The sequence below is a fragment of the Crocuta crocuta genome, unplaced genomic scaffold (genome assembly GCF_008692635.1).
Source record: "Crocuta crocuta isolate KB4526 unplaced genomic scaffold, BGI_CrCroc_1.0 scaffold129, whole genome shotgun sequence".
In the NCBI taxonomy this organism is placed as follows: Eukaryota; Metazoa; Chordata; class Mammalia; order Carnivora; family Hyaenidae; genus Crocuta; species Crocuta crocuta.
Genome location: NW_027551571.1, coordinates 6,910,608 through 6,937,793, shown reverse-complemented (window position 1 = coordinate 6,937,793; position 27,186 = coordinate 6,910,608). Strand labels below are relative to the sequence as shown.

Below are 27,186 nucleotides of genomic sequence, written 5' to 3'. Positions count from 1 at the left end.
AAAAAAAAAAAAAATCAATGCTTGTTAAGTGAATGGGAACTTCCTTAGTCTGGATGTTTTTCTCCCCCCCCCCCCTCCTTTTTATGGTATAAGTTTCAGGTGTATAGCTTTATAATTGACATCTTGTATACACTACAAAGTCTTGTTACCATCCATCACTATACAGTTGACCCCCTTTAACTGTTTTGCTTACTCCCCACCCTCTTCCCTTCTGGTAACTACTGGTCTGCCCTCTGTATCTAGGAGTTTGTCCTTGTTTTATTTTGTTTATTTCCGATTTTTAGATTCCACATATGAGTGAAATCATAGAGTATTTGTCTTTCTCTTCCTGACTTATTTCACTTAGCATAATATCCTCAAAGTCCATCCATGTGGTTGCAAATGGCAAAATTTCATTCTTTTTATGACTGAGTAGTATTCCATTGTATATATACTCTCTTCTTTATGCATTCATCTATTAATAAGCACTTAGGTTATTTCCATGTCTTGGCTATTGCAAATAATGCTGCAGTTAGCTTAGGGTTGCATATATTTTTTCAAATTGGTGTTTTCATATTCTTCAGATCAATACCCAGAAGTGAAATACCTGTCTCATATTGTAGTTCTATTTGTAATTTTTTGAGGAATCTTCATACTGTTTTCCATAGTGGCTGCATCAGTTTACAGCCCCATCAACAGTGTGCACGGGCTCCCTTTTCTCCACATCCTCTCCAACGTTTGTTATTTCTTTTCTTTGGTTATTCTAGCGTGTGTTAGGTGAAATCTCATTGTGGTTTTGATTTGCATTTCCCTAATTATTAGTGATGTTGAACATCTTTGTATGTACTATCTGTGTGTCTTTGGAGAAATTTCTCTTCAGATCCTCTGCCCGTTTTTTAAATCAAGTTTTTGGGTTTTTGTTGTTGTGTTGAGTTGTATGATTTTCTATCTTAACCCCTTATTAGGTATGTGGTTTGCAGATATCTTCTCTCATTCAGTAGGTTTTCTTTGCTGTGCAGAAGCTTTTTGGTTTAATGTAGTTTCCTTTATTTTTGTTTTTCTTTCCCTTGCCTTTGGAGTCAGATACATATAAAGCTGTCACTGAAGCCTATGTTAAGAAGCTTCCCGCCTGTGTTTTCTTCTAGGAATTTTATGATTTCAGGTCTTATGTTCAAGTTTCTAATGCATTTCAAGTTAATTCCTGTGTGTGGTGTAAGATAGTGATCTAGTTTCATTCTTTTGCATGTTGCCATCCAGTTTCCCCAGCACCATTTATTAAAGAGCCTGTCCTTTCTCCATCATATATTCTTCCTCCTTTGTCAAAGATTAATTGTCCATATGTGTATTGGTTTATTTCTGGACTTTTTATTGATCTGTGTGTCTGTTTTTGTACCAATACCATACTCTTGATTTTTACAACTTTGTACTACAGTTTGAAATCTGGGAGCGTGATTCTTTCTCCAGCTTTGTTCTTTCTCGAGATTGCTTTGACTATTTGTTACCTTTTGTGGTTCCATACAAAGTTACAGTTATTTGTTACAGTTCTGTGAGTTACACCATTGAAATTTTGATGGGTATTGCACTGAATCTGCTTGGGTAGTATTGACATTTTAACAACATTAACTCTTCTAATCCATAAGTAGGGAATATCTTTCCATTTATTTTTGTCTTCTTCAGTTTCTTTTGTGAATATCTTACAGTTTCCAGCGTGCAGGTCTTTTATCTCCTTGATTAAATTTATTCCTAGTTATTTTATTCTTTTTGATGCAGTTGTAAATGGAATTCTTTCCTTAATTTCTTTAGTCTCTGTGAATTTCTTTCTTTTTCTTTCTTAATTTAGAGCATAAATGGTGGGGAGAGGCAGAGAGAGAGAGAGGGAGGGAGGGAGGGAGGGAAGGAGAGGGAGAGAGAGATCAGGCGCTCAACCTACTAAGCCACCCAGGCATTTCTTAAAGTCAAAAGCTTGGTGAAATTTTACTGGCCATTTAAAGAGAGAAAGGAAGACATCTGACTAGCAAAAATAATAGTGGATGCATATTTTAAAGTGATACTTTTCTACTGGCTAAAATAACAAAGGAAGACATGATATGATCATTCATAATATTCTCTGGTAGAAGTTAGGAAATGAGTTTAAACTGTTGGATATGGAACCACTGGACAATTTCATATCAAAGTAGATTGGTATTTCTTTAGCAAGAACAACCTATAAAATTTAAAGACTTCTTTTAATATTTGGAAATTGTAACAACTTTCTTTTTTCTTTTTTTTAATTTTTTGTTAAACAGGATGGTTTAAATTCCTTGGTCCTTGATTTGGATTTTCCTGCTTTGAGGAAAAACAAGAATATAGATAATTTCTTAAATAGATGTGAGTAACCTTCATATTTGATCCTGTAACTATACTTTTGATAAGAAAATTATGTTTGATTAATATTAGAGTCTATAAATTAGTTTGCTAGTTGAATCGTTTAAATACCAGCATTCTTTATTTTTAAGCAAAACTGCAGATCTAGTTGCAGTATGTTAAAGTAGGTAAGGTTCAAGATTTTGTATAAATTATTAAGACGAATGATTTTTAGGACAGGTTATTTCTGGCACTTCAAAGAGAACTTTTAAATTAACATTAACAGTTTTAAGGCTTAGATTTACATTCCTTAGGAGGCTTTATGAACTTTGTATGAATGTAGACATTTCAATCTAAGTAATGAAAGATAATGCGATAACAGTTGTAGTGTAGCTTAATATTTGCCAGTATTGATGTTGCAGTGAAGGTGTAAATGAGGTTGAATTCTAAGAATTCTAAGAGTAAAATTCTCAAAATGATCTAATATACACTTTATATCAACATAGTAAACTTTTTAAGTTGGAATTGTTAGAGACTGGTCTATTTTCATGATTAAACAATCTTGTCTTTAGACACTTATGTCTGTAATATGTGACTACTAGACTTAGTACACTACTAAATTCTGTTGCTACGATGAGCCTTGCAAGTAATTTCGTAGCAGCTCTCTGCCACGATCAGAATGCACTCCCAGCACTGCGCGGGCCCTCCCTGGTCAGCTGTCATCTTGTCAAACGGCAGAATAGCTTAACTCTTACTCTCTGGTAGTCAGTACTGTTTGTTTTACATGTGTTAATAAACCATAGAGCTTTGGTTCTTTTGTGTAAAGTTAATATGTATCTTAGATTTTTAAACCGCAACCTTTAAAAACTGACATATTTAGCTAACAACTAATTCCAGTTTCTTGAAATGAAAATTTGTTTACAAATATGGTGACTATTTAAAAATATTGTTTATAATCTTTTTTATGCAGATGAGAAAATTGTGAAAAAAATCAGAGGTCTGCAGATGAAGGCAGAAGACTATGATGTTGTAAAAGTTATTGGGAGAGGTGCTTTTGGTGAAGTGCAGCTGGTAAGAAAGTACTTGTTTTGTTCTTTTGTTTTATTTTTGAAGAGTTTTGTGAATATTACCAGTAGCCCCTGAGTAGATGTTATTTTTATGCCCAGCCATGCCCGAATTAGTTTTGTGAGCTTGGTCAAATCGTGCCATCTCAGAGAAGCCTCAGTGTCTTCCTCCATCTATAAAGTAATTGTAAACTGTAAACACTAGGTTTCTTCCAGCTCTGAAGCACTGAGATTTAGAATACGGCCAGCGTGATTTCACACATGACCTTTCTAACAGTTAATATTCCACAAGAACTGTTGTATTTTTATTTAGTATGTTCAGATTAATAACATTTCTGCTTAATTAACAGATTTAATTTAGAGAATATGAGAAACCAACAAAGACATTATAGTAACTGAAAGTACACATGAAACTTATCTTTACAGATGAAAGTGGTACCAAATGGAAATATTATAGATGTTTATAATAAATATGTCATTTATATTAGTGAGGAACTGTAATGATATTTCCTGTTTTTATCACTTGAAACTCCACTGTTTTTGTCCTTATGAATTACTGTCTTTGATTAAAATATAGGGTCAAATTCTGTTTTTTGCTCAATAGTGTTCTTCTGTTTTTTGATGGAGCATGAGAAAAGCACTGATCACTGTGTGTCAGCATAGTTTCTTTAGGAGCAAGTCATGACTGGCTAATTTTGTCCTTTGCTTCTCTTTCATTCCTTCTATTTTTTGATAGGTTTATTGAACTTGTAGATCAGGGTAGTGTCATAGGTGTGATATATATCTATAAGATATTTGAAAAAGTCTGTTATACCTGAAGAGGATATGGAGAAATGTCAATGGATAAGCATCTTTTATAACTAATATAATAGCTGTATTCTAAGGAGGCTGAGGAAGGCATGAGTTGTGCCTTGGACAGAGACACCCAGGGATAGGTTTTAGAGTTCTCTCTTCTCTTCACCATTTTATTCATGAGGCATTTCTTGTATGGAGGCAGTGGTGACATGGTGAATAATTTCGCAAATGAGTTAAAACTGAAGTATGAGGATGATGTCAGATGATAAGCCAAAACCCAGAAATCATCAGCTGGGAAGGTCTTTGGCTAATAGAAGTGACATTGAACCAGAATAAAAACTGTACTTAGATGTGAACAACTCAAGAAATAAATTCCTTAACAGCAATTATGAATTAAAGAACAATTTTTCTTGCATGTAAACCAGGCAAGAGTTGTTGGTGATGTGGCTGTCCAAAATAGTAAAGAAAGTTTGGATTGCTTTGATATAGGTGTTCTCTATTTTGAGATGACTGAGCCATAATGGAATATTTATTCTCTATGCACTGTTGCCCTGCTTTAAAAGGCATGTTGGTAGAGGTTACTCAAGGGGTGGAATGCTCAGGAACTTGAAATGATGCCATCTGAAGTGTGGTTGAAGGAATTGAGAAGTTAATTTGAAGTAGATTTGAGGAGTGGGCTGCCTCAGAAAGTAATGTGGTTTTTGTTTGTTTTGTTTTGAGTCTGTAAAAGTGGTGAAATTTCAGCTAGTACAATGCCCTTGGGTGCGGGGGGATCAGAGATTAGATGACATGGTAGTTGAGTTATGAAAGGTGTGGTAAGATAGGGGAAACTATAAAGTAGTTGAATCCTGCCTCTGCCATGGCCTAACTCAGAGATCATAGTGAATATAGACAAGTTTCTCAATCTTTCTGAGTTCCAAACTGTAGAATACAGATGACAATACCTGTGTCATAGATTTGTTATAGGGGATCAAGTGAGTTAAAAATAAATAATCCTGGGGTGCCTGGGTAGCTTAGTTGGTTAAGTGTCAGACTTTGGCTTTGATGCTCACCACTTGTGAGTTCGAGCCTGCTTCCAGCTCTGTGCTGAGAGCTCAGAGCCTCGAGCCTGCTTCAGATTCTGTGTCTCCTTCTCTCTCTGCTCCTCCCCTGCTCATGCTCTGTCTCTCTCTCAAAAATAAACACTAAAAAAAAAAAAAAAAGCCTGTTATAGTGTTCCCTAAGTGTTAACCACTATTAAAATTATTGCCTATTTGATATATAGATTCATACTACAAGTATTTGAAATAAATATGTTGTTTCTTTCTAATCAGGATTCAGTGTAGATAAGAGAGACTGGAATTTGGAGCTCTGTTTTTGAAAGGAAATATGACAATTTTTGACTTGTGTTTTTGTGGCCAGGTAGTCATTGTGTGTGGGGTTAGTTTGATAATTCAAATTCAGTTCATTACAGAAAGGAAAGGAAAAGGCTTTTATTTTTTATGTTAATTTTCCATTCCAAATTTTATTTTCTATAAAACAAATTCACATGTTTTTAAAAATGAAAAACATTTTAACATTCCATGAATCTGATGACCGGACCTAAGAACTTGGCTCATGTTTGTTTTGGCTTTAGCTCTTTGCTCTGTTACCTTTGGCAGGGAGTCTTTAAAAGGATGAGATTCAAAATGAAAAGTCCAAGTGCTTCTTCCATCGTCTTTTAAAGTTGATTTGCATGTGTTAGAGAAATTACTTTGACAGCTATGTAGGCAGTATTCCACATTTGGCACATCTTTATGATTATGTTTTTCTAGTCATCCGAAGGAAGTTTTACAATAGGTGGTGCAGATATGTCTTGTGAAATACTTTTTTGGTCAAGTTAAAAATCTATTACCACAGAGGGCCTGCTAGTCAGCTTCTACAAAGAAAATTCTCGTTGTAAAAGTAACTTCAGTGTGTCAACAGCAGCTGTACTGTAGTATTTAAGAGCTAGAGTCCGACTGATCACAGACTTCTGACTTTCTGACTAGCTGTCAGTGCAGACAAGTTACTCACTTTGTGTCTCAGTTTCTTACCTGCTAAATGAAGATAACAGTAACAAACCCCATAGCATTACTGGAAGAATTAAATGTAATTAAATTTGGAACAGTTCTTAGAATATAGTAAGTGCTTAGTAAATGTTAGCAGTTAATTGTCACACATTAAATGGTTCATCTATCCATCCATCAATGAAATATTTAATCAAGATCTGTTTTGTTTCAGGAGCTTTGCTAGCCTCTAAAGATGCAATAACATAGCCTCGATCTTTCTGAAAGTGGTACTTTTGTGGAGGAGATAAAGAATTTTACTTAAACAAGTAAAGTATTTTCAAATTATGATAAATACTATATGAAGGAAAAGATCTGGATGTTATGAGAGAGAATAATGGAGGGATGTGCTTAATTCAGATGGGGTTGTTGGGAAAGACCTCACTGTGAGAAAATGACATTTGAGTTAAGATGTAAAGGAGTTAGCCACATAAAGAAGAGGGACTGGGGCAAGAGTCAGAATACAGAGAGAATAGCATGTCAGAAGTCAGGAAAGTGGTGGGGGGTGCTGGCTGGCTCAGTTGGTTAAGTGTCTGACTCTTGATTTTGGCTCAAGTCATGATCTCACGGTTTGTGAGTTTGAACCCTGCATCGGCCTCTGAGCTGACAGTTTGGAACCTGGTTGGGATTCTTTCTCTCCCTTCCCCCACCCCTCCTCTGCTCACGCACGCTCTTTCTCTCAAAAGAAATAAACTTCAATTAAAAAAAAAAAAAAAAAGAGGAAGTGCTAAGTCATTTAATTTATTTGAGCATAGATTTCCTCACCTGAAAAAGGCATTTATTTACAGATTGAAAAGTTCTATAATTCTAGGTGGGCAAAATTTGTTTAGCTTATTATCTTTTTCCCCCATCTACAGATTTATGTTTTTACATCATGGAAAATGTGTGACATGGGTGGTTTTATCTGATACCACTATTATTTTTAGATTCTAATCTGTTTGAATCTGTTAGCACATCTCATTTTTATGGAAAATACTATTCTGTATAGTATATTGCTTAAGAGCAATACTTTGAAGAATAGTCAGAGTCAACTACTTTCTGTTCTATCGTATATAGATTTCCTGCCATCAGAGCTTTAATTTCCTTATCTCAGAGTAGCAAGAATAATAGAGCTTACAAGATTTTTTGTGAGGACTAAATTAGGCTGTACATATGTGGTACTTCCCAGGGATCTGGCACATTGTAGGTATTAAATAAATACTGTCTGTTGTCACTTCTGTCAGTTTCTAAGGATTTATGAATTTAAATGTTTTAATTAAAAAAATTTTTTTTTAATATTTATTGGACACGGAAAATCCGAAGCAGGCTCTGTGCTATCAGTACAAAGCCCTACATGGGGCTCAAACTCATGAACTCATGTGAGATCATGAACTGAAGTCAGATGCTCAGCTGACTGAGCCGCTGAGGTGACCCTAAATGTTTTAATTTTAAACAAATCATCAGAAGTCTTGCTGTAAATTTCATATAACGTGTTGTGTGTTGGCTTGCTAGAGCCACCATAACAAAATACCACCTACTGTGGCTTAACCAGCAAACATTGATTTTCTCACAGTTCTGGAGGCTACAAGTTCAACATCAGGGTGTTGGCAGGTTTGGTTTCTCCTGAGGCCTCTCTGCTTGGCTTGTGGACAGCCTTTCCTCTCTGCTTGTATGTGCCTCCCGTGTCACTGTGCGTCCTAACTGCCTGTTCTAAGAGGGACACCAGTCAGATTGGATTAGGACCCGCCCTTACAGCCTCAGGTTAACTTACTCTCTCTTTATAGGCTCTGCCTCCAAATACAGTCACATGCGGAGGTACTAGTGGTCAGTTTCATGAGGGGTGAGGGGAGGCAGCACACAGTTCATCCCGTAACAGTATGTGTATATATGTTGGGGTGAACTTTTCAGTGAAATTACCTTTCTGAACAGATATGCGTGCTTGTTTCTTTGTTTACAGTTACATAGGACATAATCTACTTTTCTCTGAAAAAGAAAGGTACGAATTCTAGCCTGGCACATGTCTTCTTAAGGTAGATATTTAGTCTTCATCTCTGGTAATAGAATATACATTGTTCTTCAGTATTCCTTTGTTAATTGGTTAGTAAATGTCTATTTAATGTCCGGTACCATTATAAGTATTCGCAATACATTGTATAGGTGAACTCAGACAAGGCACCTGCGTTCACGGAGCTTTTATTTTGAGCTGGCCACTATTATAGTGAAAACTAAATTGTGGTCTAGGTTCTAAAAAAGAGATTTCTAAGTTAACCTTCTTAAATGTAATGCATGTATCTTAGGAATTACCTAATTATGATTCTTTATTGGGGAGATGTATAAGAAGGTTTCCTGTTCAATAAGGGGAAATACGTTTAGCATTTAAAAAATTTTTTTAATGTTTGTGTATTTTTGAGAGAGAGAGAGAGACAGAACATGAGTGGGGGAGGAACAGAGAGAGAGAGAGAGAGATACAGAATCCGAACCAGGCTCCAGGCTCCCAAGATGTCAGCACAGAGCCTGACGTGGGACTCCAACCTACAAACTGTGACATCATGACCTGAGCTGAACTTAACCCAGGCGCCCCTAGCATTTTTGTTTTTGAAGTTGTATCTTCTTGTTTTGGAGTTTGGGACATATCTTTAGTTGGTTTTGTGATGTTGCCCTCTCACTTTTCTTAAGAAAAGTGTTCATTAAATTTTTCCTGTGGTGGTTTTATTTAAACAAACTAATATATGAATGCATTCTTGTTCTCAAAGGTCTAAATTGATTAGAATTGGGTAGAATAAAATGTGAAAATCTCCTTCTATCATGTCTTCTCTTTATTTCATTTGCAAACGTAAAGGGTAACTAGCTTGTTGGTATTCTTTTAGTGTTTTGATAGTTGGAAACATTTGGGAACTGATAGAAAACTAGGGCCAACTTATTTTCAGTGGATATTTGTATTTTTTGTAATTATTTTCATTCTAGAAAAGTCAAAACCTTTTCCTATTGAGTTATAAAAGTTGGATCAATGCCGATTATTTTTCCTTAAAAATAAAAATTATTTATATGACAAGTATGTTTCTAGTAGAATAAGAAGGTAAGCCAGCATTATGCTTTTTAAAATCACGGATGGTCCCACTACTGAGAGATAACTACTTTTGCTATTTTGTTGTGTGGCTTTCTCATTTCTATTTTTCTAAAGATTTGTGTAACGTATGGGTGTCTTATATGTGTATTAAGGAATCATTTACATGGTTTTGTAGTTTGTGGTTTTTTAATGTAATGCTAAATAATGACACACACTTTTATAGCAGTTACATTCCAGACAGGCTTCTAAGCACCTTCTATATAGTAACCAGTCTTCACAGCCTTCCTTTAGGTAGGTGTTATTACTATCATGCCCATTTGGCAGAGGGGGAAATTCAGGCAGGATGAGTTACCTGCCAAAGTTCACATAACTGCTAAAGTGGTTGAACTGAGATTCGAACCTAGGTAGAGGACTCCAGAGTCTATTTTCCTTGTTACATGGTCATAATCATTTTTCTGTGCCAGAAATAAAGATGTTGCGTGTAACCTTATGGTTACATGTAAAACATATAACATTAGAATGCTTGATTCCCTCTCTAACTTTTCTGCAAATTTGTAACCCATCTTAATAAATGGCTCCAATATTAACCCAGTTGCACCAGCCAAAAAAATTAGAAGTGATTGATTTCTCTTTTCTTCATTTTAAGAAATTTAACTTTCTTGTAAGCCCTACTCATAATATTTCTCCAGCCTTGTTTCCTTTTTTTTTTTTTTTTTTTTTTATTCACTGTCCTCACTGTCATCCCAGATACCCTTTGATTTTCCAGTTAGGTATGAGTATCTCCTTTGTCTTTTATGTTGTTTTCCACTTCTGTAATAATGTTTCACTGTTGTACTGTTGATGTTGGTTGTTGTATTTACAAAAAAATTTTTTTAATGCTTATTTATTATTGAGAGACAGACAGAGACAGAGCATGATCACGGGAGGGACAGAGAGGGGGAGACACAGAGTCCGAAGCAGGCTCCAGGCTCTGAGCTGTCAGCACAGAGCCTGACACAGGGCTCGAACTCACAAACCTCGAGATCATGACCTGAGCCGAAGTCGGACGCTCAACCGACTGAGCTACCCACTCGCCCCGGTACTGTTGATTTGGGATTGGCAAGTGCTGATGGAGAAACTATCAAGACCATGCTTATTAAATCTATAATTCATGCTATTCAGGCTCAGCTGGACCTACATTACTGTTTGACTGCTTTCCCCATTCTTCATATTGTATTTTCATGTATCACTCCTGTCTTTACCCCCATTTCGGGTATGGATACAGTAGAATCAATTAGGGGCTTTTCTAACATGTTTTCTGTTTTCTTTCTGAGATATATAAAAGATGGGAAATACAGATCTGATTTGCCTAATATAAACTGCTGTCAATTTGATCTTTTTAAAATACATTTATTGCATCATTTGCATTTCATGGCTCCCTTAGCTACTAAATGAATCATGAAGTCTTCATCCTGGCCTTCTAGGCCCATATTTAAGATGTCACTAATTTTGTCTTTGAATTCTTTTTTTCCATTTTGCGATTCATTCTGGGCATGCTGCTCATTTCAGGGCATATTCCTTATTTTCTTGTCTCTTTCTTCAATCATGTTTCACGGTGTTTCTCTGTGTTCATTTTAAAAGAAGACTTTTTCCTATTATTTTCCTTCCTGTCCTTTATCTGAGTATGATATTTCCTCTGCATCTTTTAATTTAATAAATTTATGTAATTTACATACTATGCCTTGTGCTATAGTTTATATGTAAGTTTTTTGAATCCTTTTATATTCTAAATTTTTCTGAGAGTAGGAGTCGTGTCTTTTCAAATACATTTGGCATTCCCACCTGGGACTCGTAGATGCTTATATTAAAATAGTTTGCCTATACCTGGGGAGATCATCTTTAGTCAAGTACACAGTTGAGGAATATGGGTAGAGCAGCAAGGAAGAAGGCAGAAACGTCACCATGTGGCCATCTGTCAGTTCGGCCATAGACACTGGTAGGCAGTATGTGTGTGCAGCCAGATCCCGTTTGTGATTGGATTTTCCCTGCCTTTTCTGTCTTGTACAGCACAGAACGTGAAACATAGAAAGTTTTTATTGAAGTGAATTGCTGTGATCTTTCATGATCCCTGGGCTGAGAGGCTTCCTGGGGTCCAGTGTGCTGCGGGGATACAGATTGTCAGTGACAGGACTCAGGGCAGATGTGAGATGAGGATCTTTTTTTTTTCCTTCCCACTGGCTTGCTTTTAATTTATTTGGTTTAAAGTAAGCTTTTAAAGCAGAATCAACCAGAAGGAAAGAGTATAAGGGAAATGATTTTCTAACACTTGTCATGTTAACTCAAACTTTTAATTCCTTTTTTGGAGTGAATTTGCTGGTTACAAGGTTATTTCTGAGTTGCAAGAATTATCTCCTTCCCTCCATGTTTTTGTAATTCCTGTGTTCCCTTATTCAGTCGTGGCTGTCACAGCCAGACCAGACAGAAAGCATGAAGACACTCTTCTTGCATTTTTATTGGAAACTTTACAACACAAACTGACTGCTCCGGGTCTGTCAAGCTGGATCCTCATATTAAAGTAATCTATTATGATTATTGATACATAGATTTTTAAAGTTTATTATTTATCTTGAGGAAGAGGGAATCCCAGGCAGGCTTTGCACTGTCAGTGCAGAGCGCAATGTGGGGCTTGAGCCCATGAACTGCGAGGTAATAATGACTTTAGCTGAAATCAAGAGTTGGACACTTAACTGACTGAGCCACCCAGGAGCCCCAGTTGTAATTTTTTATATGAAAAATCAGTTTGAAAACCTCAAATGGGGCATTTTGTTAAGAATGACTTTTGAGGGGCTCCTGGATGACTCAGTTGGTTAAGCGTCTGACCTAGTTCAGGTCATGATCTGACAGTTCATGGGTCTGAGACCCATGTTGGGCTCTGTGCTGACAGCTCGGAGCCTGGAGCCTGCTTCAAATTCTGTGTCTCCCTCTCTCTCCTCTGCCCCTCCCCCACTTATGCTCTCTCTCTCAAAAATGAATAAATGTTAAAAAAAAAAAAAAAAAAAAGAAGGACTTTTGTCCACAAGTGTTCCATGGTTTCTAGGTCCATTTTAGGATTTTCCAAACATGTCTTGTCTCCAGTACACTTAGGAGTGTTTCACCTACTTAAAAAAATTTTTTTAAGAAGTACATATTTGCTGTAGAAAATACAAATAAGCAAATAGAGTATGGAAGTCACCTAGAATTCTGTCAGTTGAGATAAAACCACTGTTAACTCTTTCACCTGTTTTTAGTGTGTTTTATATAGAGAGAGAAAGAGGGAGAGAGGGAGTCCATTAGAGCGAGAATCATTTAGATAGTGCTTTTGCACTTAACTAGTTTTGAAATTAGAAATGAGGAATATGAACATCATTTCTCTACCAAATGGAAACATTGGAATAAGAACAACTTCTTTGTCTGTCAGGTAAAGGTTTATAATAGAGTGAACTGAGTTCTGTTTGCTTATGGTAGTGCCAGCTACCATTTTCATAGAATATATTCTGTATGCTAAGTATTTCTATTCATAATCTCATTTTGTCTTTGCAGCAGTTCTGTGAGATTCTTACATAGATGAAGTCATTGAAACTTAGAGGGGTTAAGTAAGCTGGCCACATAGTTCATAACTAGTTGGGATTTTTGCAAAGGTTTGTTGACCTCTAAATCCATGCTTTCAAGCAGTACTCGGTACAGTGTGGCAATGAATAGCTACTATATCTGACTGTTTATCCAGCCATATTGAATAAAGGGGGAACAGAGGGGAGTGTACAGAGATGCCGAGGGGGATTATAATAGAATCATTCAGAAAGAGACATCCTCAGAAGGAAGATCCGTGGAAACCAGCTTTCCTAAAGTAACAGCGCTTTATTGTAGTACTTTGTAATACTAGTGCTAATGAATTTTAAAAGTATGAGATAGCTGTTTGGCATGAATACAACTATTGCCTCTTACTGTTTGTTCTATAGCTCAAGTCAAAGGCTACAAGCTGGTGGTTCCTGACTCTTGTGTTATGAGCCAGTTAAGTGTTCTATCACAGTAATTTAAATGAAATTCAGGCCTCATCAACTAGAGCATCTAGGCAAAATAGTTTTTATTTATTAAACATTTTATGGCTTTCAGGGACCACTGGGTGGCTCAGTTGGCTAAATGTCTGACTTTGGCTCAGGTCAAGATCTCGCAGTTTGCGAGTTCGAGCCCCGCATTGGGCTCGTGGTGACACCTCAGAGCCTGGAGGCTGCTTCAGATTCTGAGTCTCCCTCTCTTTCTGTTCCTCCCCCACTCATGTTCTCTCTCTGTCTCTCTCTGTCTGTCTCTCAAAAATCAATAAACATTTAAAAAATTTTTTTTTAATTTAAAGCTTTAATATAAAAATAGATATAATTTTGTTGAATCTGTTGAATTGTATATTCAGCATTTTGCCAACCACAAGACAGCCCCACAAATGGAAGTTTATACTCTGCCTAATGGAGCTTATGAAGCAGACACATGCACACCTGATTATAATATTAGATTGTTGTAAGTGCTATGGAAGCACAGAGAGGGAATAGTTTTGCATAAAAAATCAGCAAAAATAAAGTGAATAAGCATGTTTCTCATCTTCAGAGAATTACACCTATGTTGTATAAAGTTTTGTGTACTTGAATGGTCTTTTTGTTCCTGGTTTGTTTTTGTTTAGTTAAGTATAAAACATTAAAAATAAATATTTAACTATTTCCTGTCAGCTGACAAGTAGCTCTTAGTTTCTGGTCATAGTTTTGCTTTACAAAACTTTTAAAACTCTTTTCATGATACAAGTCCAGCATAAGTAATATCATGGTATAAAGTGATTGACCCTAATGTTTAATAGATTGCTTTTTCTAATGAAGTTAGGAAATCTTCAAAATCTAATTTGTTCTTAGAATAAATGAAGATTTGAAGAATGGCATAAATATATGATTACCTTAGCAATCTCTTTCTAATAATATTTTATTTTTTTAAATGATTATTTATTTGTTTGTTTTTGAGAGACAGTGAGTATAGGAGGGGCAGAAAGAGAGGGAGAGAGAGAATCCTAAGCAGCTCCACACTGTCAGCTCAGAGCCCAGCATGGGGCTCGATTCCACCAACTGCGGGATCATGACCTGTGCCAAAATCAAGAGTTGGACGTTTAACTGATTAAGCCATCCAGGCACCCCTCTGATAATACTGTGACATTTTTTTTTTTTTTTTTACATTTAACAGCATTGTTGGAATTGTTTTGAGATAGTTTGTTAATTTGATACAGATCAATTAAAAATCTGGTCTATCTGCTGTGGAAGAGATTTCTAATTTTCATACTAGGATCCTCTGTCCCCTAACCCCCTGTTTACCACCCATGTTTTCATATTGCTTTCACATGTGTTTATTTTCAGCGTTCTATAAATGTCCTAACTCAAATAAAAGGAATTATTTTTCCAGTTTAGTAATTTAATATAGAAGATATATGTAATATGTGGCCCTCATCATAAATTTGATCCTTTGCATATAAGATTCTTTTTTATGTAAAATTAAAGTGTACCAGAATTCTTCAGATTTTAAAATATTTTAAAATGAGAAGTGATGTAACTTATTGATACAAAAACCTTTGTAATTGTAACTTGATTAAACAGTTTTCATTCTGGGCTGAATTTTCTTTATATCCATATTGATATTTTGTTTACTTACTTATTGAATATTGAGAGGGGATGTTAACATTTCCAACTTAAGTTTATGGATTTTTGTCTGTTCCTTTAGTTCTGTCACTTTTCGATTGATGAATTTTAAAGCTTATTTATTAGATGCATACATATTTAGAATTTTTATACCTTACTGGTGAATTATACTTCTTTTATCTGAATTATCCTGTTTTTTTTTCTTTGAAAGCTTTAATCATAGAATTCTAGTAGGATCTGTTGTTCACCTTTCTCTCATAAAGTTATTTTTGTGTTTTAAAAAATCTATAGGTTCGTCATAAGGCGTCACAGAAGGTTTATGCTATGAAGCTTCTTAGTAAGTTTGAAATGATAAAAAGATCAGATTCTGCTTTTTTCTGGGAAGAGAGAGATATTATGGCCTTTGCCAACAGTCCCTGGGTGGTTCAGGTAAGCATACAAACTTTTCTAAGTTTATTTCCTTTTTTATAAGTGCTTATTATTATTCGTAAGATACGATTTTGTATGTTGAAATACCTATATCTCACTCATACAGTAACAGTGCTGTCATTTTTAATAAAATCGGATGCAGTATGCTTTTTTAATGTTCCTAAGCAGTGTGTCATACACACATGAGATGTAATGCTTAGATTGGTGTGGGAAGTCAAGTATTATTTGCAGCTTTTTAGAAATTCCTTTATGAAGAATTAGATTGGTTGCCAGTATGCCATTATTCTCTGCCTACACTTTCTCGTGATTTACATGATAGGAACAATAATCAGCCTGTCTCAAAAAAAAAAAAAACAACCCTAAACTTCCTACAATAAAAAGTTTGATAATTCTCTTATAGTCTGTTATATATTACCTATAATGTAAGACAGTGTTGTGCTTCCTGATTCAGCCTCTTATTTGACTGTGAAGTAAGGAATGTATAATCATGTTTTGCCTCCTTTTCAATTTTATCCCTCATTAATTTTGCTTCTCTAAAGATGCTTTTATATTAATATCTGATTCTGCAAACATTTTGAACAAATATCACAAGTACGATTAGGTATGTACCAGTGCATGTTCAGAATGCTTACTTAAGTGATTGGGGAGTTTGATACCTTGCTTGTGTAAGACAATTCACAGGTAAAAATTTTGCCACATGAATGACTGTGTAATTTAAAAGCTCATTACTATTGCCTTTTAAAGATGTTGAGCCTCAGTGCTCTTTCTCTCCACTTATTTTTTTTATTGTAGCTACTGAATAGAAATTCTTATATGTGTGGCTAAAACTAACATTTTTGAAGCAAATTGTGTATCATAATAATTTACTTAAGGAATAATGGTAATAAATTATTCCATCTTTAGCTTTAAATTGCTTTCATAGTAACAGAATCATTGCCGTTCTATTTCTAATCTTTGATTTTGCTAAGTGGACCCTTATAAAATGTTCATTGAGATAAAGAGTTTGTGGGTCCGGGGAGGCCAGTCAATAGTGAAACATTGTACAATTGAAAAAGTAACATACTTCTGGCTTTCATTTGTTTATCTCTGTGATAAAGGTCATTCCATGCACCATTATGTGTTTGAAATGTGTGGTTTTGTGTGAAAACTTGTAAAAATGACAGACTTATTTCTATTTATTGATTTTATTATTCAGTGATTTTCAGTATATTTATAGAGTTTCAATACATTTATAGGACATTTTTGTATCTCAGAAAGAAACCCTGAAACAATTGGTAGTAGTTCCCCAATCTTCCCTGACTCCAACTCCTGGCAACCACTCACCTGCTTTCTAGGTCTGTGATTTGCCTATTTTGGATATTTCATGTAAATGAGATTATACAACACGGGGTCTCTTGTGGTATCTTCTTTCACTTAACGTAATGTTTCTAATGTTCATCCATGAATGATATATCATGTATCAGCCCTTCGTTTCTTTTTATGGCTGAATAATCATCTGTTGTATGGATAGCCCACATTTCATTCACTCATCAATTAATGGACACTTTGGTTGTTTTTTTTTTTTTTTGTCCATGTGAATAGTGCTGTTATGAGCTCTTTCTTACGGATTTTGAACCTATGTTCACACATTTCTGTTAGGGATCTACCTTGTAATGAAATTAATGGGTCATAACATATGCCTGTAATCACATGACTGTTCAGTAGTTAATTGTATGAAAGTCTCCCATACTTTGTTACTATACTCTTATTGGAAATGGCTTTAAAATTTTTTCCTATATAAATTATGATACACCATACATTTTTGACCCATCTGTATTTCTTAATATATATTCTTAGTGAGCTTTGAATTTAATAGAGGAATACTGGCATATTTTTAAAAACGTACTCCTTTGCTGATAGAAAAGACTTTTTTTGGAAAAAAATTTAATGTTTATTTATTTTTGAGAGAGAAAGAGACAGAGCCTAAATGTGGGAGGGGCAGAGAGAAAGACACAGAATCTGAAGTAGGCTCCAGGCTCCAAGCTGTCAGCATAGAGCCTGACGTGGGGCTCGAACTCATGAGCCATGAGATCATGACTTGAGCCCAAGTCGGACACTTAACCGACTGAGGCACCCAGGCACCCCAGGAAGACTTTTTTTTTTAAATGTCATCTGTTATATTCAGTTTGCTGTGTTGTTTGCCTGTTTTTCTAATGTCCATACTTTTATGGTGAACACTTCCTTATTTTTCTTTATAGTTTTATACAGCTAAGTAGGTGTGTACCCTTAAATACTTTAGTTTACTATTAGCTTTTTGTAAAATTTAAGTTTAGGTATCTCTTTTAAGTCTTTAATCTAGGGTTTCTCTCCTCTTCTTTTGTCTCCTCAGTTTATTTGTTGAAGAAATCTGGATTTTGCTGATTTTTGTCTTTGTGTAGTTTAACATATCCCTCTCATTTGTATTCTTGTCAGTCGCTAATTGGACACACAGGGTCAGAATCAGGTATGATTTTTGAGACGCTGGCAGGACAGCTCCATGAGCAGTGATTTTTCTCTTAGGCCAGTGTCTGGTTTCGCTGTTACCTTACCAGCTACTTGTGCTTAATCAAGCGTTTCAGAATGGTGATACTCCAGTTTGGCCATTCCTTTCTTACCCTCCCAGTCATTCTTTTTTTTACTGTAGTGACTGGAATAGTTCTATGAACGAAAATATTCCATTTACTATTTGGTTACCCAGTAGTGTAATTTCTGGGTAGAAAAGGACAGGAAGGACAGGATGAATAACTTTTTCCTCGCTATAGTTACCAGTGTTCAAGGTAAAGGATTAGTTTCCTTTTATTCTTCAAAGGTGAAACATTTTGGGGGAGTATCAGTTTGAACTCAAAACCTGTTTAATGTTTCAGTCCTTTGAATATCTTATTGATGCTCAAATTTTGACACTTTTGGCAAATGATGTCCTGTTCGGGTTGGTTCCTGAGTCCTTTTCTTTTTTAAAATGTTTGTTTAGTTTTGAGAGAGACAGAGCACAGGTGGGGGAGGGGCAGAAAGAGAGGGAGACACAGAATCCAAAGCAGGCTCCGGGCTCTGAGCTGTCAGCACAGACTCCTGTGTGGGACTTGAACTGAAGAGCCGCAAGCTCATGACCTGAGCTAAAGATGAATGCTCAGCTGACGGAGCCACCCAGGCACCTCAGTTCCCGAGTCCTTTTGATGTAACCATAGCAGTCTTTGATAGCTTGCTGTCTGATATACTGGGAGGTTCCAGACCAGTCTTGTACATTTTCTGCCCATGTTGTGGAATTAACCATGCTGATAGCTCCATCTTTTAATACATGGGTGAATTTGTCCTTAGAATAGATTCCTGGCATTGGATTTGCTGGGTCATATGGTGTGCACATTTGACACTTTGATAGATAGTTGCAAACTACCGTGTAAAAAAAGGTTTTTATATTACTCTAATTAATTATTTAATATTTTAATTTCACTACACATTTAGCCAATACCAGATACTGTATTTAAAATTTTTATTAGTCACATACTCAAGAAAAAAAGATGTTATTGTATTAAGTTGCATTTCCTTGGTTAATTATGAGGTTCAGGATATTCCATATGCTTAATAGTAATTTGTATTTCTTCATTGCTTATCCCATTTTTCTGTGTGTTGTTTTGCTTTTTAAAAATGGATTTAAAACTGGGTGGCTCAGTTGGTTAAGTGTTAAGCACCCGACTTTGTCCCAGGTCATGATCTCATAGTTTGTGGGGTCGGGCTCTGTGTTGACAGCTCAGAGCCTGGAGCATGCTTCAGATTCTGTGTCTCCCCCTCTCTCTGCCTCTCCCTGACTGGCTTGCACTCGCTCTTGCTCTGTCAAAAATAAAATTAAAAAAATAAAATTGATTTATTAGAATGCTAATAGACCCTGTATAATAATTCTTTGTTATATATGTTGGAAATATATTCTCTTGGACTATTATTTGTTGCTTATTGAATTTTTAGACATAAATGTAGTCACATCCATGCATTCTGTATTTTTATTATTGCTGGGGAATACCTTCCCCACTCCCAAATTATAAAAATATTCTTTTACACTTTCTTTAACTTTTTATATTTTAATTTTGAGAGGAGTGGGAGTGTGTTTCTGAGTCATCAGGAACTTATTTTTTTATATGTGTGAGACTTGTTTTTCACAAGTGGGCAGCCATGCCCAGTATCATTTGTACAAAAGCCTTTTTTCCCATGAAATAAATGAAATGTCCTTTATATCATAGACTAAATTACCATATATACATGAATTTCTTTTGTCTCTATTTTGTTACTTTGATTTGTTATTTATTCCTACACTAAAATCACATTGTTTTGGGGCGCCTGGGTGGCTCAGTCAGTTAGGTGTCCAACTTCGGTTCAGGTCATGATCTGACGGTTCGTGGGTTCGAGCCCCGCGTTGGGCTCTGTGCTGACAGCTAGTTCAGAGCCTGATGCCTGTTTCGGATTCTGGAACTCCCTCTCTCTCTGACCTTCCCCTGTTCATGCTGTGTCTCTCTCTCTCAGAAATAAATAAAATATTTAAAAAAATTAAAAAAAATCACATTGTTTCAATTTCTGTAGTTTTTCATATATTTTAGTATCTGGTAGGGCAAGTCTTCTCATTGTTTTCCTTTTTTAATGTTTTTGTGGCAGTTCTTACCATTTCTTTTCTATGAAGTTAGAATTGGCCATTCATTCTGTTAAAAAATGCAGTTACAATTTTTTTGCATTGCTTTAATTCATAGATATTTTTGGTTCTTTGGATTATTTTAGAATATTAATGCCTCCCATAACAGGATTGTATGTCTCTTTGTATATGGTTTGGTTTTCAGTAAAACCATATTACTTTTTGACATCAAATATGTTCAGAAGAAACTCATGCACAAGAAAACTAGTTTTTAAATATGTAGACATTATAAATGCCAAAAAATAGCATTGGTTCAGTCTTTCAGTATAGTGTTGAATTAGAAGAAATGTTTATTCTTATCTTTTTATTATTTTAAACATAATGATTAAGTCTGTTGTTTGTTGAAGCTTCTGACTGAGAAGTAAAGGATTTGGCCTGTCTCTGTCTGTGCTTAGCTTACCAGGTACTTTTTAATCTGAAATAATGTTGAAGTATTTAAAGTGCTTTCTTCAGTTGCTTTTAAGATTTTTTTGTTTAATCTGTTATTATAGTACACTAAAATTTTTTTTCAAGATAGTATAAAATTTGAAGAAAATGCCATTTGCTATAATTTTATATTCTGAATAGAGGACTGAATTTGATTTACTAATATTTTAAGGAATTATTCATCTGTTTGTATAAGTGACATTAGACCTTGTATTTAATTCAGGGTTTTTTTTAATTTTCAAAGTTTTTTTTTTTTTAACATGGGCTTTCTTGGTTGGTTTTCATATCATGGTGCGACGACTATAATCAACAGTTGAGAAACATACCATTTTTTTTTCCTGAGCTTTAGTACAGTTTGTACTAAACTATTCATTCCATGAGGCTGGATTGAACTTTCTTGCAAATCTTTTTTTTTTTTTTTTAATGTTTATTTATTTTTGAGATTGGGGGAGGGGCAGAGAGAGAGGGAGACAGAATCTGAAGCCGACTCTGGGCTCTGAGCTGTCAGCACAGAACCTGACGTGGGGCTCGAACTCACAAACCGTGAGATCATGACCTGAGCTGAACTCAGGCACTTAATGGACTAAGCCACTCAGGTACTCCTTGCTTGTAAATCTTGTAAGCAAAAATTTTCAGCATATTTAATGACAAATATTTTAGCTTGTAAAATTTATTATGATAAATTCCAAACGTATTCCAAAGTAGAAAGAAAGTATATTGAATCCCCATGTACTGTTCAGTCAGCTTCAGCAGTTACCAACCATGGCCAATCTTATTTCAGTCACACCAGAAATTGGCAAATTTTTTATTTCGTAAAGGGGTGGATAGTGCATATTTTAGGCTTTGGGACCCAATTTGATCAGACACATTTCAGTTTCAGCTCTAAGCTCAGATAATTGCAGTAAAACTTTACTAGTGCTAAGCCCCCGGAACTACTGTACAGTGGAGTGAGTCAGGGTCTTCAGCTTCTGTTTCTGACAAAAACAGATGATGATAATTACATCCACAAAGAGCAAATAACAAACATGAATAGGACTTACTTATTTATTACATGAGCTTCGGTATTACAGAGGATAACTACAGACTTAAATATCATACATTTTCACAAGCTTTGTAAATTTGTCCAATGAAGATTTTTCTGCCTCACATATATTTTTACTACCGTCTTTTGTTAACACACCTACTAGATCCTACTTCAGTTTGTACTGAATTAGTATTTTCTCAACTTCTTTGAAAATATTTTTGTCTGTACTTGGTCTATGCAGACTGTTCATAGAGGCTAATTCTTTCCTCACTTCAAACTTGGCACTTACTCCTCCAGTAAACGGTAATGACTGCATAGTATCAGTAACATCTGTTGAATCATCAAGAGCTGAGAAAAACCATTCAAAATCGTCTGCCTTGTTTTTTAATTGACTGCTGATGTTACCCCCAGTGGCCTCAACTCTTTCAGCAACTGTTACTGAAAGACCGTAGTCTTGAGTTGATTTCCTCTATACACATTTCTTCTGCTGATGCAGTCAAACGCAACTTAATTAATTTGCCCTTGCTAAATGGCTTTTCTTGCTTGCCTAATAAATAAGCCATCTGGAAGCATTCTTTGGTTTCAGTCTTACATATGTTTAGCAAATTTTAACATTGTCCCATAGCTAGTTTTAATCTTTTAATTTTGAAGTACTAAAAAATTACATGAATTCTTGAAATACTTTTTACTCTCCTACTCGAGCTACCCTTTCTTCTCAGAGAGAGTTCCTATCCTAAAACTCAGATGTTTTTTCTGTACTCAGTCCCTCCTTTCCTTCTTCCCAACTAGTCTTTCATCATCCTTTTTTTCCCCTCATGTGATATTTGACTAATTCAGGTTTTTATTTACCTCTTGAGTCAGTTTACATTTTCTGCGACTGTGTCTGTCTTCTCTTTCGCTTTTCTGTTGAACAGAGTATATGTATATCTTTTAGTCTTAACATGTTTTTTTGTTTTATTTACAAAATAAATGGTTTTCTTTTTAATTTTCTGCTTTAAAAAATCCATAGTTCCTGTTTTCTTTAGGTTTATATTGTTCTTTTCCAGTTTCTTTATCTGCCTAATTTTTATTGTCCTTACTTTCCAACGCATGGACCTATGTGACTATTGGATAGTGAAAGGATAGGGAAAAATATTGATAAATGCATTTGAAATTATAAATTTCCTTTTGAGTCTGCTTTAATTTTGTCATACTTAAAAAATTTTGCCTTTAAAAAATTGTTTTCTTCATGTTTATTTATTTTTGAGAGAAAGAGAGACAGAGTGCAAGCAGGGGAGGGACAGAGAGAGAGAAAGAGAAAGAATTCGAAGCAGGCTCCAGGCTCCAAGCTGTCAGCACAGAGCCTGATGTGGGGCTCGAACCAATGAACTGTAAGATCATGACCTGAGCCAAAGTCAGACGCTTAACCAACTGAACCACCCAGGTGCCCCACACCATACTTTAAAAAAAAAAAAAAAAAGATTTTATTTGTGATATACACCGAGAAATACATAAAACAGACGGCAGAAGGATTTATCACAAAGCAAACACCCATGTATTTACTACCCAGGTCAGATAATAAACCTTGCCAGAATTCCTGAAGTTCTCTTGTATTCTTTCCTAATCACTACCTCTATGTATGCCCCTGAAAGTAACCACTCTTCTGATTTTATTAGTCATTATTCCCTTGCTTTTCCTTCTAGTGTACCACCCAAACAAGCACTCAGGATCTTTAATTTCCTGTTTTTTGAACTTTATATAAGCGAAATCACTGAATATCTCTTCTTTAGTATCTAACTTTTTTTGTTGAGCATTATGTTGGCATGAGTTATCTAGATTGCTACAGTTTATTAATTTTATTGCTGTGTTTTATTCCAGTGTGTGTGTGTGTGTGTGTGTGTGTGTGTATAAAATAATTTGTTGGTATATTTCAAAATTTTATTTGTTGCAAGTAGTGTAAATGTTCTTGTACTTAATTCTGTTGGGTTTATTCCTAGGAGTGGCATTTTTGTGACCTATAGTTAGTCTTAGTAGGTGGTAATAGCTTTTTCTTCAATGTGGTTATAGAAGTTTAGTTTATAAGTTACTTTTGTCCTTGTCAGCACTTGGTATTGCCACTTTTAAAAGTTTTGATCATTTTTGTGCGTGTGAAGTGGTATTTCTTTCACAGTGGTTTAAATTTACCTTTCGTTAATGAGATTTCATGTCTTTTTATCTTTGACTATCTTCTTATGGGTGCTTTAAGTCTTCTCATTTTCCCATTTGGTTGTCTGTTTGAAATAATTGATTTGTAGGAATTCTTTTACTATATTTTGAGTATGAGTTATTGCTTTTGTTCTTTTTTTTCCTTATTTGTGGAAACCTTTTCTGTTTGCGTTGTTTGCTTCTGGGAGATGGAGTAGAGCATGTGGGGTGGAATGTACAGATAACTTTAGTTCTGAATTCGTGATTCCCGTCTCTGCTAGCTTGGTGTGATTTCTCTGGTCCCAGTGCCACTGCTCTAGTCTAGGTGCTGGTAGCACTGCTACATGCTGCTTATGAGCAAATTGTAGAGACTCGGAGAGAGGAGAAGGCCCTGTTTTAACTGTGGCCACCAAGGACTCCCTCTTTTCCAGCGCTGTGGTGCCTCCTCCCTCTTACATCCATTGAATGCCGTGTCTCAAAGGTTTTCCTTAACTACCTCTATCTCCTCAGTTTTCTTCTCTGTGAATTATGTGCATTAACTTGTTCTGTTTTCAGAAAATTGGTTTTTTTAAATATGAATTCTTCGGTCATTTTTTGTACTTTTTGTGTTCCTCATTCTTCCTCTGTTTCTCTTTTAAAAATACTCTTTTTTTTTTTTTTTAAATGTTTATCTTTGCCAGAGAGGCAGAGCATGAGTAGGGGAGGGACAGAGAGAGACACAGAATCTGAAGCAGGCTCCAGGCTCTGAGCTGTCAGCACAGAGCCCGACGCGGGGCTCGAGCTATGGATCGCGAGATATGACCTCAGCTGAAGTCAGATGCTTAACCGACTGAACCACCCAGGCACCCATCTTTTAAATAGTTTTATTTAAATAGATACTTGTATTCTTTAAGAGGGAAACTGATTCACTTATGTATTTCTTGTCAATATGCACAAAGAAGATAACCACATAAAAAGTTTTGTCTGATAACTGTTTTCCTGTCAAAGATTTCATAAAATTAAACTCTTTTGGTTGTAAAATAATTTGCCTTTTTCAGTAGTAATAATTGTTTTGGGTTTTGTTCCAGTTAAACTTTTGGTTTTCTTTTTCCTAAAGAATCATTTTTTTTCCTTCCCATTTTGTTTTCTAGCTCTTTTGTGCTTTTCAAGATGATAAGTATCTGTACATGGTAATGGAGTACATGCCTGGTGGAGATCTTGTAAACCTTATGAGTAACTATGATGTGCCTGAGAAGTGGGCCAAGTTTTATACCGCTGAGGTGGTGCTCGCTCTGGACGCCATTCACTCCATGGGCCTCATTCACAGAGACGTGAAGCCTGACAACATGCTCTTGGATAAACACGGACATCTCAAGTTGGCGGATTTTGGCACATGTATGAAGATGGATGAAGTAAGTAATAAACAAGTAAAAAAAAATTGCTACTTTTTAAAAACAAAAAGAAACTTCAATCTTGACTTTATTATCTTGAACAAAGTTAAATTTAGTTTTGCTAACTGTGTAGTAACTAAAACATAATAAACCTTTTTTTAAAACTGATCATCTAGTTACACAGTGCTTTATTTATAATTAAATAGTATTAGATTTGGTGAATGTAAGAGAAATAAGAATGCAGGTAACTTCGGGGATATTCCCCACAGAATGTTGATAAGCAGTTGCTACCAGTCAAAACCAGTTCATGTGTAAAATGATCCAGGTCAAGAAATAAGACACAAGATATAAATTAAGATACATGGGTATTTCCATTACCATTATTATTTCTGTATTCTTCCTTAAAAAAAAAAAAAACAAAGCTAAGTTAAGAAGTTTATGATACCATCACCTACCAACCCTGTCTGCATCAACCACATTGAATAAATTTGGGGACATCATCTGTTGTGTACTTTACCTGGTAAACAATTCACATTTTCATCAATAGATTTAGTAGTGTTAATGTCATAGCTAATTATGTTGATTTATTTTTGTTGTAAAATTTATATCTCTTATCTTTTTCTCTGTAAGTATACTGTATAATATCTGTTTGGTTTTGTTTTTTAATTTCCCTATGGGATCTTGAGGGGGTGACTTACATACATCAGACTTTTAAAATGTTAACGTAAATTGACAGCAAACTAGGTATCATCTATTGTATGGTTTTTACAACCTTCCAGTATGCTTATATACCTATTCATATTTCTTAACCAGAATATCTTATCAAAGAAAAGCAGAATATCTTCTAAAGATATTTATTTTGAAGTAAGCTGATTTTCTTTTCTTTTTACCTCTTACTCATGCCACCTGTGTGACATTCACTTTTAAGATCATACTGCCTCCATCACAGCGATCTGTACTGTTTCAAGCTCTGCTCAGATTTTACTTCCTTCAGAAAGTTCTTCCTCAAGGGGCGCCTGGGTGGCTTAGTTGGTTAAGCGTCCGACTTTCGCTTAGGTCATGATCTCGCAGTTCGTGGGTTCGAGCCCCGCGTCGGGCTCTGTGCTGACTGCCAGCTCGGAGCCTGGAGCCTGTTTCAGTCTGTGACTCCCTCTCTCTCTGACCCTCCCCTGCTCACGCTGTCTCTCTCTCTCTCTCTGTCAAAGAAATAAAAAAAAAAAACATTAAAAAAAAAATTTAAAAAAAAAAAGAAAGTTCTTCCTCAAAATCCTAACCTAACTGATCACTTTTCTTTTTTTTAATAATTTTTTAAAATGTTTATTCTTGAGAGAGCGAGAGAGACAGACAGAGCGTGAGTAGCGGGAGGGACAAAGAGAGAGAGAGAGGGAGACAGAATCTGAAGCAGGATCCAGGTTCTGAGCTGTCAGCACAGAGCCCAACTCAGGGCTCAAACTCACGAACTGCGAGATCATGACCTGAGCCAAGGTCTGCCACTTACCTGACTGAGCCACCCAGGTGCCCCTGATCACTTTTCTAATGTTCTTACTTATTTAGAATTTGTGCTGTATTTCATAGGCCAGTTTTACGTATCTAGGTTTGTATGTCCTGTCTACTCAACTAATACTTAACATTCCTTTCTTCTTTGGTCTTCTTCATAGATTTTGTCATTGTGTCTGTGTTCTGCATACATTAGTCCTTGTTTAGTAGATGGAGCATTTGTCCCCAAAGCTCCCTCTGGTGGTGTGAAATAGTTAATAGTAAATAGTATGAAATGGTTAATAGTAAAAATTATCTTTAATGAAAATAAAGTATAAAATAATTTTCTAATAGAATGCTAAACTTTTTCATGTCTGTTGTACAAAGTGAATAATGTTTTTGTGTTGTGCTTCCATGAGTGTATCTGATTTTAATTAAAGCAAAAACTTTTTGGGAGGGTGTAGAGAAATAAGTCACATCACATGTTTTTAGGATAGTAAAGATGTTTAAGGAAAGAAGGATATATGTATATATACATACATATATATAACATATATGTACGTATATGTGTATATATATATATATAGAGAGAGAGGACTGAATATGGTATTTATAAAATATATATTTTAATTTATAAAAT

At 35.4% G+C, this 27,186-nt stretch overlaps 1 protein-coding gene across 1 annotated transcript in view; it reads left to right on the top strand.

Annotated features, from left to right (window-relative positions):
- The window catches only part of ROCK2 (Rho associated coiled-coil containing protein kinase 2), a 131,307-nt gene that overhangs the window by 52,351 nt on the left and 51,770 nt on the right, over positions 1–27,186 (top strand). The window contains exons 2-5 of the mRNA XM_077750937.1: positions 2,265–2,346; positions 3,293–3,393; positions 15,263–15,400; positions 24,831–25,091. Coding sequence (XP_077607063.1) covers positions 3,328–3,393; positions 15,263–15,400; positions 24,831–25,091 — 465 coding nt within the window. The 5' untranslated portion in view covers positions 2,265–2,346; positions 3,293–3,327. The remainder of the gene's footprint in view (positions 1–2,264; positions 2,347–3,292; positions 3,394–15,262; positions 15,401–24,830; positions 25,092–27,186) is intronic.